The sequence below is a fragment of the Chenopodium quinoa genome, unplaced genomic scaffold (genome assembly GCF_001683475.1).
Source record: "Chenopodium quinoa cultivar QQ74 unplaced genomic scaffold, ASM168347v1, whole genome shotgun sequence".
Lineage (NCBI taxonomy): Eukaryota > Viridiplantae > Streptophyta > Magnoliopsida > Caryophyllales > Amaranthaceae > Chenopodium > Chenopodium quinoa.
The window spans coordinates 1795324-1809795 of NW_018742879.1; the positions used below are offsets into that span (position 1 = coordinate 1795324).

General features: G+C 35.3%; 3 protein-coding genes across 5 annotated transcripts; all 3 read left to right on the plus strand.

Moving 5' to 3' along the window:
- The first annotated feature begins 2447 nt into the window (after nucleotides 1-2447).
- On the plus strand, nucleotides 2448-9758 carry LOC110726420 (pentatricopeptide repeat-containing protein At5g61400-like). 3 transcript variants are annotated; one of them, XM_021905899.1, is made up of 4 exons: nucleotides 2448-2593; nucleotides 2687-5235; nucleotides 5863-7848; nucleotides 9355-9758. In XM_021905899.1, exon 2 carries the CDS (start codon nucleotides 2874-2876, stop codon nucleotides 4914-4916), a length of 2043 nt encoding a protein of 680 aa, XP_021761591.1. In that variant the 5' UTR covers nucleotides 2448-2593; nucleotides 2687-2873; the 3' UTR covers nucleotides 4917-5235; nucleotides 5863-7848; nucleotides 9355-9758. The 3 variants fall into 3 exon arrangements, with proteins under 3 accessions (XP_021761591.1, XP_021761592.1, XP_021761590.1); XM_021905900.1 differs by having other exon boundaries at nucleotides 5863-5942; XM_021905898.1 differs by having other exon boundaries at nucleotides 2448-5235; nucleotides 5863-9758.
- LOC110726285 (putative pentatricopeptide repeat-containing protein At1g74400) lies at nucleotides 5958-7358 on the plus strand. The gene has a single exon (XM_021905737.1). The coding sequence runs from the start codon at nucleotides 5958-5960 to the stop codon at nucleotides 7356-7358; it is 1401 nt and encodes a 466-aa protein (XP_021761429.1).
- Nucleotides 9759-11225: 1467 nt separating the features above from the next.
- Nucleotides 11226-14270, plus strand: LOC110726422 (NEP1-interacting protein-like 2). Its single transcript, XM_021905903.1, has 5 exons — nucleotides 11226-11706; nucleotides 12663-12838; nucleotides 13259-13342; nucleotides 13573-13731; nucleotides 13872-14270. Exons 1-5 carry the CDS (start codon nucleotides 11592-11594, stop codon nucleotides 14016-14018), a joined length of 681 nt encoding a protein of 226 aa, XP_021761595.1. The 5' UTR covers nucleotides 11226-11591; the 3' UTR covers nucleotides 14019-14270.
- The last annotated feature ends 202 nt before the right edge of the window (nucleotides 14271-14472 follow it).

Below are 14472 nucleotides of genomic sequence, written 5' to 3' on the forward strand. Positions count from 1 at the left end.
AATTTCATTCCAGCAAGAGTAAGGCCTTGTTTAGTTCACCTGATTTAAGTTGATCTGATCTGAACTTATATTTTCTGATCTGATCTGATCTGAACTTATATTTTCTGATCTGATCTGAACTTATTTTTTCTGATCTGATCTGATATGATCTGAACTTATTTTTTCTGATCTAAACTTATTTTTTCTAACCTGATCTGATTTGAACTTTTTTTTTTTTATTATTTGAACTTATTTTAATTATTTCAATATTCTACTTTTAATGTTAATCAATATTAATGTTTTATTATTATTGCTATGATTATTATTTTTATTTTTATTACTATTACTATTATTATTATTATTATTATTATTATTATTATTATTATTATTATTATTATTATTATTATTATTATTATTATGTTGTTGTTGTTGTTGTTGTTGTTGTTGTTGTTGTTGTTGTTGTTGTTGTTGTTGTTGTTGTTGTTGTTGTTGTAGTAGTAGTAGTAGTATAGACCTACAAATTTTTTAAAGAAACCTATAAGTATTAAAATTAGTAGATAGTATAAGGTAATAGAATTGGAATATTTGATAATTTTATTATTTAGAATATCCCACTTCATAAATGAATTTTTTTTTATAAAAAAGCATTAAAATGGGGATCCTAAAAAAACTAAATTACAAATTAAATTTATCATAGCTTTTTTCTATATAGAAAAAAGAGATTTGACTTGTTTTCAAATACCTTAATTCTTAAATAATAATATGGATTTATGATGTATCGGATTTGATTTTATCGTTTGTTTGAACTAGCAACCTTTCTATGTTATTTTGTACTAATTTTAATTAAAGTAATGCGTAGCTATTATTATTGAAAACCTTATATGTATACTCCCTTCGATTTTAAATACCTTCTCCATTTCTACATGTTTTAGGAAAAATTGGTAAACGTAATAATATATGGAGCTTGTGGGGTAAGTGGAAGAATAAAAAATTGTATAAAGCAAAAGTATTTGACAGAATAGGAGGAAAGAAAATATGAAATTTAAAAAAAATTATTTATGGGAATCGTTAGGTTTGTTATCAAAAATATGAAATTAAAAAAAATGAAAATATACATAATATGTTGTACGAAGATATTATTTTTTTGTATAGGAAACGTTAGGCTCGTTTATTATTGATTTTTTTTTTGTAGGAAAAAAAGTAATATTTTGTAAGAAGATATTCAAATATTTTTGTTAAAACCACTTGATCAAGTATTATTGTTTTGATCTGAAGAGGGTGTTTCTAGGAAAAAGCAAAGTATTATGTTTTCCCTCCGTCCCTTATTGATAGTCCTTTTTGGCTAAATTTTAGTCCCAAAATGTTTATCCTATTTTGTTATTTCCCTCCGTCTACTTTTTTCCATATCCAATGTAAATTTATCTTTCCAATGTACTTTACTACTTATTTTTGCTTATTACTTCCCGTGAAAATTTAAAATAGTGTATGTTTTTACTCCATACATGACACTATACTAATATGCCGTATAACTTTATTTTGTAACAGGAAAATATTATCTAGTAGATTCCGGATATCTGAATACCATTGGATATTTGAGTCCAATAAAAGATAAAGATATTAGAACCCATATGCCCAAATTTCAAAATGGTCCACCACCTCAAGGCATACTTGAACTTTTTAATTATCTTCACTCTTCACTTCGAACAATGATCGAGAGATGTTTTGGACAATTAAAATCTCGATGGTAAATATTGATAATGATGCCAAATATGGACACTAAACATCAATTGGCAATTATGGTTGCTACATTCACACTTCACAATTTTATTCGATTACATGAGTTGGATATACCCATTGATAGTGGTATAGAAATCGAACCAAGAGCAGATTATGATTTGTTTAACGAGAATCGTAAAGCTATAATGAACGAAGTACAACTTAATATAGCGAAGGAAATTTGGAACTTCTTGTAATGAAAATTATATTTGTAAACGTTTATGATTTGGAGCTTATAATGAAATTTTAATTATTATCGTTTATTGTTTGTGATATTTAATAATAATAATAATAATAATAATAATAATAATAATAATAACCATAATAATAATAATAATTAATAATAATAATAATAATAACCATCATAATAATAATAACCATAATAATAATAATAATAATAATAATTAATAATAATAATAATCATAATAATAATAATAATAATAATAATAATAATAATAATTTGTATTTGATCTGAACTTATTTTTTCTGGTCTGATGTGATCTGAATTTATTTTTCTGGTCTGATCTGATCTGAACTTATTTTTTCTGATCTGATCTTATCTGAACTTATTATTTCTGATCTGATCTGAACTTATTTTTTCTGAAATAAGTAAAAATAAGGTGAACTAAACAAGGCCTAAGTTGAGGTGAACCGGGTTAAATAAATTTCGGGTCGGGTACCGCATTAATTTATGTTCGGGTCATTATTTGGTCGTTGTTGAGTCACCCGTAGATTAGACTAGTAACTATAGTTCCTCAACTTCGGTTCTCTTGTTCGAGCAGTCCTAGTTTCTCCGGCGGCATCACCGCATCATCTACCTTCTATTTGCAGCAACCCGGTATTTTATCTCTCCTCCATTCATCTATTCTTCTCTCTACTTCTTCTTCTTGCTTTCGAACCTTAACCCTAGTTATTACTCTAATTTTTTCAGACTAAACAATATTTTTTCCCAACTTCAAATCCCCAAATCCTCCTTCTAAATTTCGTTGAGGTAATTTCTCACTTTCCCACCTTTTTCTTAACAATGTACATAAAAACCCAGAAATTTGATTGATCATAACTTAGAAATTTAATGCATTCATTGGGTAATTTGAGGGTTTTTCAGTTAATTTGAGCAAATGTTGAGGGTTTATTCACCAAAGAAAACAATTTTTTGTTGTTTAAAGAAATCTTTAGCATGTTTAAGTATGAGCAATTATTCTTCAACTACTTCATCGAATGATTATATGTCTAAGGTCATTGATAGGATACTTGGTAGCAAAACCCCTGATCAAGCATTGAATTACTTCAATTCAGTGTCAATGTCGATTGATGTAGCGAAGACTCGCCGAGCTCATTCGGTGATTGTTCATGTTTTAAGCAAGGCTAAATGGTACTTGCAGGCAAGGTGTTTGTTAAAATGCCTCATCCAGCATCTTCTCTTGACCTGCCCACCTTCCCGTGTTTGTTCCATTGTTTTTAAGGACTTGAGTCGGGTTGGTGAGTCTAAATTTGATAAAAATGTGTTTGGAGTGTTAATGATTGCATTATCTGAGATGGGTCTTATAGATCAAGCCATTTGGGTTTATTATAAGATTGAAGAATTGCCTTCAATTCAGGCTTGTAATGCACTTTTGAATGGGTTAGTTAAGGCGGGTAGGTTTGATTCGGTTTGGAGAATTTATGACAAGATGACTGAGAAGGGGATGGTTCCTACTGTTGTTACATATGGTACTTTGATTGGTGCCTGTTGTGTTGAAGGGGACATTGGGAAGTCACAAGAGTTGTTTGATGAAATGGTTGGGAAAGGGTTCAAACCAACAGTTGTTATCTTCACGACTTTGATTCGTGGGTTGTGTAATGAGGATAGGTTGTCAGAAGGGGATGATTTATTTAGGGTAATGAAAGAGTCTGATGTAATTCCCAATTTATACACTTACAATGTTTTGATGGATGGACACTGTAAAATAGCCAACTTGCCACGTGTTATGGGACTATATAGGGATTTGCTGAGCCATAACTTGGTGCCTAATGTTGTTACATTTGGAATTTTAGTTGATGGTTTTTGCAAAAATGGTAGAGTGGAGACTGCAAGAAGCCTCTTCCCTTGTATGATGAAGGCTGGTATTCCTCCTAATGTATTTGTGTACAATAGTTTGATGGATGGACTCTGTAAGGCTGGAAATCTCACTGAAGCTCTGGCTATGTATGGCGAGATGGAAACTTTTCGTATCCCTTCAGATGTTTTTACTTATAGTATTCTCATAAAGGGTTTATCTGAAGTAGGTAGGGTGAAAGAAGCAGATGATCTACTTTTGAAGATGAAAGATGAAGGAATTCTTGTGAATTCTGTGACATACAACTCTCTTATAGGTGGACACTGCAAACAAGGCAACATGGATAAAGCTCTGGAGCTATGCTCACAAATGATAGAAAAAGGTATAGAACCTAATGCTATCACCTTCTCTACACTCATACATGGATACTGTCAAAAAGGGAATGTGGATGCTGCAAAGGGCATATACTCAGAGATGGTAATCAAAGGAATTTTGCCTGATGTTGTGACCTATACAGATTTAATCGATGGGTTTTTCAAAAATGCTGACACTAAGGGTGCTCTTGGCATGTATAAAGAAATGCAGGAGGAAGGGCTCATCCCTAATGGTTTCACAATTAGTTGTCTCATTGACGGGTTGTGCAAAGATGGGCGTCTTAATGATGCATTCAATTTTTTTTTAAAGGGTACTATCTCTGTACATTGTGAAGGCACTCAAAATCAGTGTGACAATAGAACAAGTCCTTTTAATCATGTAGCATATACGGCTCTTATACAAGGTCTGTATAAAGAAGGAAGAATGCTTAGAGCTAGTAAAATTTTCTCAGATATGCGAAATCTTGATTTGAAACCTGATGTAATCACATACATGATCATTATTCTGGGCCGTGCTCGAGCTCTGCATGTCCAAAATTTATTGATGTTGCAGGCTGATATGTTCAAATTAGGCTTCTTGCCTGACACAGTCATATACCCAATCCTACACAAGGCTTACCAAGATATCGGGGATGTCAAATCGGCTTTGAAGTGCTTTGAGGATATACTTGGCTTAGGTGCTGCATGGTCCAAACAGATGTTTCCCAAACAGTTGGGAGGCAATATGTTATTTGTTAATGTTGATTCGTGAAATAGGCAATGTATTGAGAAATATATGGAAGGATGCCACATTCCGGTGACGTACACTTCTATTTAGGCTTCTATCAGCTGAGATTTCCAAGTGTATCTTGGGAGGGGAAGCCTAAAATACAAGTAGTCCTTATGCCAATTGATATTATTTTTTTTTCCCATCTTCTTCGGATCAGAATAGGAAAGGCTAACTGTTGAAGAAGATGATGTTACACCCTTCTTTTTGACCAGGATCTCAGATGTGTACATGTGATTAGATTCCCGACTGTCTTGTGAAGTTCTTACCCTCATAAGTCATAAGAGACATGATAAAACCATGGGTGAGGAAAAAAAAATGCCTGTTGTACTCAGTACTGTTTGCATTGGCTAATTTTAAGTTCAATTATACATGAATCCCCCCTCCCCCCCCCCCAAAAAAAAAAAAGAAAAGAAAAAGGAAATGGATACAATTCTGTTTTTGTTTTGCTATTATGGTACTTATTTTAAATTCTACTTATGTTAATTACTACCAATAGTTTGAATATTGGTTCAATGTTTTTTTTTTTTTTTAAAAAAAAGAACAAAAACTGTGTAGATTTCCAAAAAAGAAAGAAAATAAGTTGGTGCATTGATGAACCAGTTTAGCATCTCTGAGTTTTACTGGTGGTGCTACCCCTGCTAGGTGACCAAGTTTCTTTCAATTTAAAATGTTTTGAGACTGAATGAATCCTTCTTGTTTCTGATTGTATAAGTTTTTGGAAATTTTTTTGTTAAGTGTTGCAGAAGTTCCTCTAGTTAAATGAAACCTTGAACTTTGGCTCTTCATGCTCTTGTTGAGGAATTAATCATCGTATTGCCTTGTATCCTAGTTATTTAGTTTTATTTTTGGAGTCAGTTATGGCTAGTTTTCTAGTTGTTAATGTATGATTTATTTGATTGCTTATCGTTGTGCACTCGTGCTTGAACAGGTCTTTCTTATATTGTCTGTCAAGTAAAGCTGCCAGTTCATAGCATGTGAAAGAATAGCGAGGCCAGAATTTTTGTGCAGGTGAGTATGATATATATGAATAGAGTCTCATATATCCATAAGGTGGTAAATTCTTTATTTACAAGTAGTCAACCCAAATCTAAGCTCCAAGATTTGCTCAGACCACCTAAAGCAAATCAAACACTCAAAAAATATCTCAAGACCCATTCTGCTGCAAGAGCTATAGTATTCTTTAGAAAACTTTGGAGGCAAAATCCTTCTGCTGTGGACAGATACTCATCTTTGTTTGCTCTCAAGGCTTGTAATCAAGAGTCCTTAATAGTTGAGGGACGTCAATTGCATGCCATTGTCAAGAAAGTGGGCTTTGAATCTGTGATATTTCTCCAGACATGTTTGATAGAATTGTACTCAAAGATGGGGGATGTGGGTTGTTCTCATCGTATGTTTGATGAAGTATGCTGCAAAAATGCAATCTGCTGGACTTCTTTGATAACTGCGTATGTCGATAACAATATGGCTAGCAAAGCCCTTGCAATATTCAAGCAGATGCTAATAAACAAATTTGAGCCCGATCATGTTACACTGACTGTTGCTCTAGCTTCATGTGCAGATCTTGGTGCATTGTCCATGGGAGAGCAAATTCATGCTTATACTTACCGTAAACATGGGCTCAAAATTGATCTCTGCCTCTATAATGCTCTCATTGATATGTATGTCAAGTGTGGACAGATTAGAGCTGCACGCAGATTTTTTTGCATCTCTGGGGAAAAAGATGTATTTACATGGACTTCTATGATTGTTGGGCATGCACTACATGGGCAGTCTCTAGAGGCTCTTGGTATGTTTGCACGAATGAAACAAACTAGAAGTTCTGACAAGGGCAGTAAATCATTTGTGCTTCCCAATGATGTTACTTTCTTGGGGGTTCTTATGGCTTGTAGTCATGGTGGGATGGTAATGGAAGGTAAGCAGTATTTCAAAAGCATGATGGAAGATTATGAGCTATGGCCAAGGCTAGCTCATCTTGGCTGCATGGTAGATCTTTTTTGCAGAGCTGGGCTCTTGGAGGAGGCTTATGATTTTATATCAGGAACGCTAGTTCAGCCAAATGCACTGATGTGGAGGATGTTGCTAGGAGCATGTTGTAATCATGGTAATATTGAGCTTGCTGCAAAGGTTCGATTGCAGCTATTGAACTTGGATCCAACACATGTTGGTGATGATGTTGCCTTGTCAAACATGTATGCTGGAAGGGGGCTTTGGTATGAAAAAATGATGGTAAGAGATCGCATAGAGTGTCGCCGGGTGCCTGGTTGCAGTTCAGTTGAGGTGGCAAGTGAGGTGAATGAGTTTGTTGCCGGAGACACTCATCATCATCCTCTGAAAGCTGAGATATATAATGTCCTTGAACACTTGATGGGAATAGTCAGAAGTTCTGATCATATTCCAGATCCATCCGACATCAATAATTATTGAATAATACAAAATATTTATCATCAAACAATGACACTATGAAAGTATGGGAAAGTGGACGAAGGTTTAAACTGTTTTCATTTTGCCCTTCTTTGTGTGGATGCTGATTTCTTGGCCTAAAGTGCATGACCTCCGGGTCCTCAACAGGGCAACATTATTCTGCTTTTCCTCTTGGTAACGGTAGAGTGTGGCGTCACATCTTGGATATGAGTCATGGTCACATCATTCTTGCAGTGTTACAATTTTCACCATTCTCAACCACTACTTTAAATTGTCAGAACCTCCTTCCGTGACAACCTGCTTTTTGCTTAATAATAGCTTCGACTGCCAAGTCTGCCATCATGAGCTCTCATGGCAGAACTTGAACAGTTGTTGAAGAAGGCATTAAGTTTTAAAAGTATTAATGCTGGGTGCTACTATGTACTATGACCTTTCACGGCAACTTTTGATTAGTGGTCATGTTTAGGTCTTGCGTGACTTAATTTAGAAAAAGGTGAAAATTTCTTACTCTCCCTGTCTTGTGAAAGCGTCTTTTTATGTTTTAATTTTGATGTCCTCTTTATTTGTCTTATTTCTGTAAATGTGATGGCCTTTTCCTGATCCCATCATGCTAATAACATTATTGATCAAATTTCCTCTATTAATTACTCTTTTAATTACTTCGTACTAGTTAATACAAAATCAACTGTAAATTTTTTTACTTGAAATGCTGTTTTTACATAAATTTCGTTTCGGTGCTGATTTCATAAGTTATGACGTCTATGGATTGCCATATTGTTTTATTGTTTGTTCAGTGGGTTCTGTGAGTGTATAGCTCTGTGTTCTGTAAGATTATGTTACGGTTGTTTGTAAGGATGGTGCACTCTTAATCGTCTTAAACAGCTGCTCCTAGGAGTGTAGTGGTTAAAGCATACATAAGATAACCAGTCTTCTCCTTTTTTCTGCCCCTGGCATTTAGCTGTCTTGGGCTTCTTTCTTTTCACCCAACAATGACTTATTGGAATTTCTTATTGATTATTGTTTGAATTTATTGGAACTTATCTGAATTGTAGCCGTGAAATGAACTTGGGTTAGCCTTTATTTGGGCCATGCTTGGCAATTAACAGTACTTTTTTAAACTTATTTGTTGTAAAGTGTAAAGAACAAAGCCTTAAAGTTGATTTTTTTTATTTTCCTTCAAAAATGCTATGATATTTAGGTAACTTTCCCATGTATTTTGACTAACAAAGCTTATGATGGCCATATCGCCATAGTACAAGGTTTATACTTAAGCCATTTGTAAGGTTTATTCTTTATATTGTTTCACAATTCTAGAGTCTTGCACTTTATCTAATCATAGTCTGCACAAACTAAGGTGCAAAATGTAATACTAATCAAACCCGGAAAACGATATCCTTCGACTTTCGATCAGTTGTCTAATAGCTGTATGTTGATTATGGAACTATTAATTAGGAAAAAAAATCCCCCCCCCCCCTTCCCCATGTTTTGTGCATTCCTTGAAGTAGGTGGTCCTTATGAGAGTTATGACACATTATTGGGTTTCAACTACTTCCATTGCCCTTTTTCTACTTCCAGTTTCTCTCTTCATCCTTGCCTTTTCACTTTACTTACCAGCTTCTGTCATAATGTAATAACAGAATTTGATATTCATGCAATTGCAAGTAGATTAAGATTCTAGGTGTACTTTACTGCTATTAGGGGGGTGTTCTTTTTACTTGAATTTGTCTTATCTGAGTTTATATGAATTTATTGCATTTGTTAACTTGAACTTCTGTGGTCCTAATTATTGAAAACTTCCAGAAAATTTTCCAAGCTTATTTATTTTAGGTGAAGAGAACATAGCCTATGACGTAATTGCGTTCACTATAATCAGAAACTTTAATGAGAAAATATTCTCAGTTTCTCATTGCTCATTAGACCAAATATCCATCCATTGCTGTACACAAAGAAGTAGCATTTCACTATCATCCTCAATCTGTTGTGTTTCCTTGTTGAATAGGTCTAGATGATGGAGATCAAAGGTGCAACCGTGCAACAGTTCCATACAAAGCTAGAATGTGATCATCTCTGGATGTATGAAAAACAGTGCAGGCATCAGCTGGTTGAAATGAGGGCGCCAAGAGCATGATGACCTGATTCATGCTGATCAGCAGGATTTCATGTCTACCGATTTGGGTAGTGCATGCATCAATCATCTTTGGTGATGGTTTTGTATTTTTATTCCATAGCCATCTATTCCCCTCCCCCTCCCGTGAGACCTTTTTTCGGACGGAGGAGAGGAGGTTTGCTACTTTGCTGGCAGTGGTGATGGGTGTTGGAGTATAAAATTAGATTCTTACAAACTTGTGCTAATTCTTGAGATGATTAATTCACTATCATTTTGAATGCATTAGATTATATTAACTCTACTGGAGTTCTTTTCATTTTCCTTCCCTCTCTTCCCCCCTTCCCCGAGATAAAAGGGAAGATCCAACCATGAGGGGATGGAAATGGTTGTGCGCCGGTGATTTACCGGCCCTTTCAGAACCATTTCACGAATCAACTAAAAGCCCCTCCGAGAACCGCTACCTATTGCAAAGCGGGGGCTTTAGCTAGGGATTAGGGTAATTCTCTGGCTACACGTGAAAGGATTCTTCTGATGTATGTTGCCCTCCTTGGATATCTGAGAAGGTATACTACCTTACGTAGCAGGACGCGAGGCAAGGCTTATTTGTAGGGATAGACAACTTTTTACCCTTGAGCCCTGTGAAAAGGTTGGTGCCCGGAAAAATACAAGCGTGTAAACGCGTTGCTCCGGGGTGAGTAAAAGGTCCAACTAGCTGTAACCAGAGGAATTGCAAAATTAGCTCTCGGTTATTGGACTGAAGCCGTAAAACCTAGATCTAAACGCCAAAGCCCCAAAAAGGCCCTTGCGAGCCTTAGCGATTTAGGACGGGGCTTGTTCCGAGGAGATACTACAGATGAAGAAGGGGAGACCTTACTTTCACACGCATAAAAGCGAACGACGCGGCGGGGGTAACCAAATATAGTAGCGGGCAGTCCCTTATTTTCCTTAAAAAACGGGAAAAAAGGGACAGTTCGATACAATTTCTCGCGCGACAAGGCAACTGAGAAAACCGAACTCGCCCTAACCTCGAATTCGGATTTTCGAAGGACGCGACCCCCAACCCACGGGGGGAGCACAGCCACATCGGAGTAGCGAAGCTACGACTTGTGAGAAACTTGTTTCGAACGGCGGCTGCTATACCCTTAGAGCAGAGTGAAGCAGAAATGCCCTCGGCCGGGGGGCTACAGGGATATTATTAATTCTGCGGTCCAGGTACAAGATCGATTCGGGTGAACTCTACTTGAAACTTAAGCTCTACTTCAGACCTTGATGAACTTTAAAAACTTAAAAGCATAGACCACTTAGAATATTAAGTAAAAAAAAAAATTGTACAGCTTTTTTCTTAACTCCATATTACTACTCAAGTTTGAGACAATTTGACTTGAAATTTAAATGAAAAGAGAGCACAATAATATTACAATGGAAAATCGATATGACATTAAAGAGCTGCTATGATATCATAAATTAAGTAAGCCACGATGTCCGCCGTTTGTTGCCTTCTGAAAATGATATTGGTTGATTTATCGAGACCGTGCAAAATAAATGAGATTCGATTACAAGTTATTTAAATTGTGGAAATCGACCCTAAAATCTCGATTAATGAAAACGATTACACATGTTAATTATCTTGAATAATCATTATACATAAAATTAAAGACAATGATATATACGAGATTCAATATTCAATTGAATACCCGAAGACGGACTTAAGCAAGCAATTCAATCCAATTTCCTACCGAAAAGACTAAAAAAGTCGAATTTATTACATCATTCAACACAGTATCAACATAAAATTCGGGGATGAATGAGTCATGTTCTGTGAGGTACCTTATTTAACAACAGCAACCTAAATTTATCAGCTTTTTAATGCTTCCTAAATTCTGTGGATCTGTAAATAATAAACAAATTGGGCACCCCTAATTTGTACAAATGATAATTCTCTCTCTTTCACTTTCATTTTTCATTATCCTGGATGTGGGTTCCACCACCACCACCACCCCACCTACACCTGTTGCTCTTTCCTCGTTTTTCTCCCTCTTTCAGTCTCAGTCTCAGTCTCAGATTTGAGGGTGTTTCTGGGAATTCTGAATTGGATCCAACGACTCTTTCACTGACACCTAATCTTAAAAATGGAGGATTTTGGAGATGGGTTTTTTGAATCTTCTGATGTTGGAGTTTATGAATATATTCCCAAGTTTATTGGTGGTGCTGTTACTGGTGCTCTCACTGGTGTTTTTGCTCTTGGTATTAATCTCCATTTCTCTCTTTATAAATTGTTTTTTTCTGGCAAAAAAAGTTCAGTCTTTTTTGGGATTCTTTTTTATTGAAGTTTTGAGATTTTGATTTTTTTTTTTATTTTGATTTTGTTATATTAGTAGATCTGTTATGTTGATTGTAAAGATTGATGTTCTAATGATGGGAGATGTGCTATTTGATATCACTGAAATGATGTGTTGGTTATGATTGTTGGAAGTCATATGTAGTTTGTAACTGTTGCATTAAGATTTAGTCAAAGATTTTGAGCTTTTCGCCTACAATGATTATTTTATTATAAAGACTGTTTATAGATAATAATTTATTGTAGTGAGCTAGTGACATGGTTTAATAACATATGGTTGGAAGGATCTTTAGTTGGGTTGATGAAATGATGGTTGAACCTAAATTCATAATTGGGACAATGAGATATGGTTTCTGTCTAAATCTAGTTGTCACATCGCTAAATTAAATTATACTTGTAGTAATACAATCATAGCAGCAATTTTTTTTGACAGGGTGATTATTTGCTTTGGTTTCTTACTTTTAGAAAATTTATGTTTTCCAATTGACCTGTTACCTACTACGATTTTTCAGAACATCTTTTGCTCTTTGCTGCCTTTGTAGACGTAAATGTATGCATATGTAGCTCCCAACTCTATTACCTTGTACGGGCGATTAGGCCATTTGGGTTATGGTTTGTTTTGCACTAATGAGTCCATGAAGTCTTCAAATTTTCATGACTTCCTGGAATACTGTGTGTAGTAGGAGTTTTAATGTTTGCTTGGCAGTCTTATTTTTTGGTATTTGATTGACATTCTAAATTTGTAATTTTCTCTTTCTTTGAAAGAGGAAATGGGCTGGAAAAAGGGGATGCGTGAGAATATAGACGGCATGATGGCAATATGGTATTGCTTTATATCTCTGATTTTTTTTGTATTCTGCAGCTGGTGCTTTTACAGGAGCCATCACTGGAGCTTTAGCTGGTAGAGCTTCTGATAATGGATTACTCAGAGGTGCAGGGTTGGGTGCTGTGGCAGGTGCTGTTCTTTCTGTAGAGGTTTTGGAGGCCTCTCGTGCTTATTGGTGTTCACAGCAATCTGGATCACTTTGTTCATCCATGGTTAGTATGCTAGGACTCATCTGTTTCTTATGATACTCTGAAGACCTAGACATGTATGCCTGAGATACGAGAATATAGAAATCAGAAGCTCATACTTATTTCTTTTAAAGGCTACTGTATGTAAGGTGTTTCTGGACTACCATCGGGTTCTTGAAAATCATGTGTGTCATCTTTTGATTCCTTTCCTCAAATCTTACATAGTACTTTATAGGTGAAATATGAATCTGGCCTATGTTTTTCACTTTATGCTGAGTTTGATTAATTCATTGATTCTGTGTGAATGCTGAAACTGTCTTGTTTTCTAAATCGACTTCTCCTATTCCCAGTTGCAAGATAAACAGAGATTTTTCTATATTTATATCTACTTACTAGCTGGTGCACTTATTTTGTTGCTTTGCTTTAATTGCTCTTTGTTTTCAGGCTGATTTCATAGAGGAGCTACTCCATGGGAGATTTGTAGAAGAACAATTACCACCTGCAGTCCTTACTGGGTACTATTGGCAGGTAAATCATAGTGTTGTAAACTTATTTGGTACATCAGTCTCTTTCTTGATTGTTGACAAGATTACTTAAGCTATTTGAGATTATACCTAAGTAGATATAGAATAATATGCTAACTTTGCATCTAGCATGGACATCATCGTTCCTACTAATTAAATGTTTAAGAGAGATCTTTGGCTTCAATTTGTCTTTTGTATAATTTGAAATTTATGAATTTCGTTGCAAATTCACAGGCAAGCATCGCCAACATTATTTATGACGATGTTTATGATATTTATGGTGATGTTGCTGCGAGAGGGTTATCTAAGGATTCACTTAAGGAGTTGCCATGCCATGTGATCTTGGATATTAACAGAGGAGCGGACAACATTTGCTGCACCATATGTTTGCAGGTCTATCTTTACTTGGTTTTTACTTTAATTTTTCATACTCACCCCAATAATAATGAAAAATCCATCACAGTATGCTTTATCCAAATACCAATTTCCCAGCAACAAAACAATGCTGATTTTAATTATAAACTTGTGCTTAGGAATTTGAAGTGGGAGATACGGCTAGGAGTTTGCCTCACTGCAGACACACGTTTCACCAAAATTGTGTGGATAAGTGGCTTGTGACACGGAGCTCCTGCCCTGTTTGTAGAAGGGATGTTAGAAATTGCTGTTCTGAATACTTCTAATGTATATATAATTGTCAACTGTCGGATGATCGACACCTTTCTATTGAGTTCTGCATAATTAGTTTTGTATATATTTAGTGAGCACTGAGTGAACCTAGAGAGCCTCCTTCCTCATCCGGAATGTAACCAAATTTTCTTCAGTATTGAGGAAGGAAGTGCTGGCAATTTGTAAGTTTTGCATCAGTTTACTTCCGGCTTGCTGTTGCTGCTTGTTCCAAATTATACTGCCCCTTTTATTTTCACTAGCAAAAAGAATTTTTGGGTATGTATTGGTCGCAAAGTTAAATTTAATGAGAGAATGTGTATTTAGATTCAGCCATCAAATTACAAGTGATTGGGTTGGAAACCATACTGTCTAGAATGGACAGAGTTCAGATTGAATTGCTGTTTTTCCCTTTCGTAGTTTCATTGGGTATTAAATCTGTAAATTAAAATGATTTGAAATCAAATAACA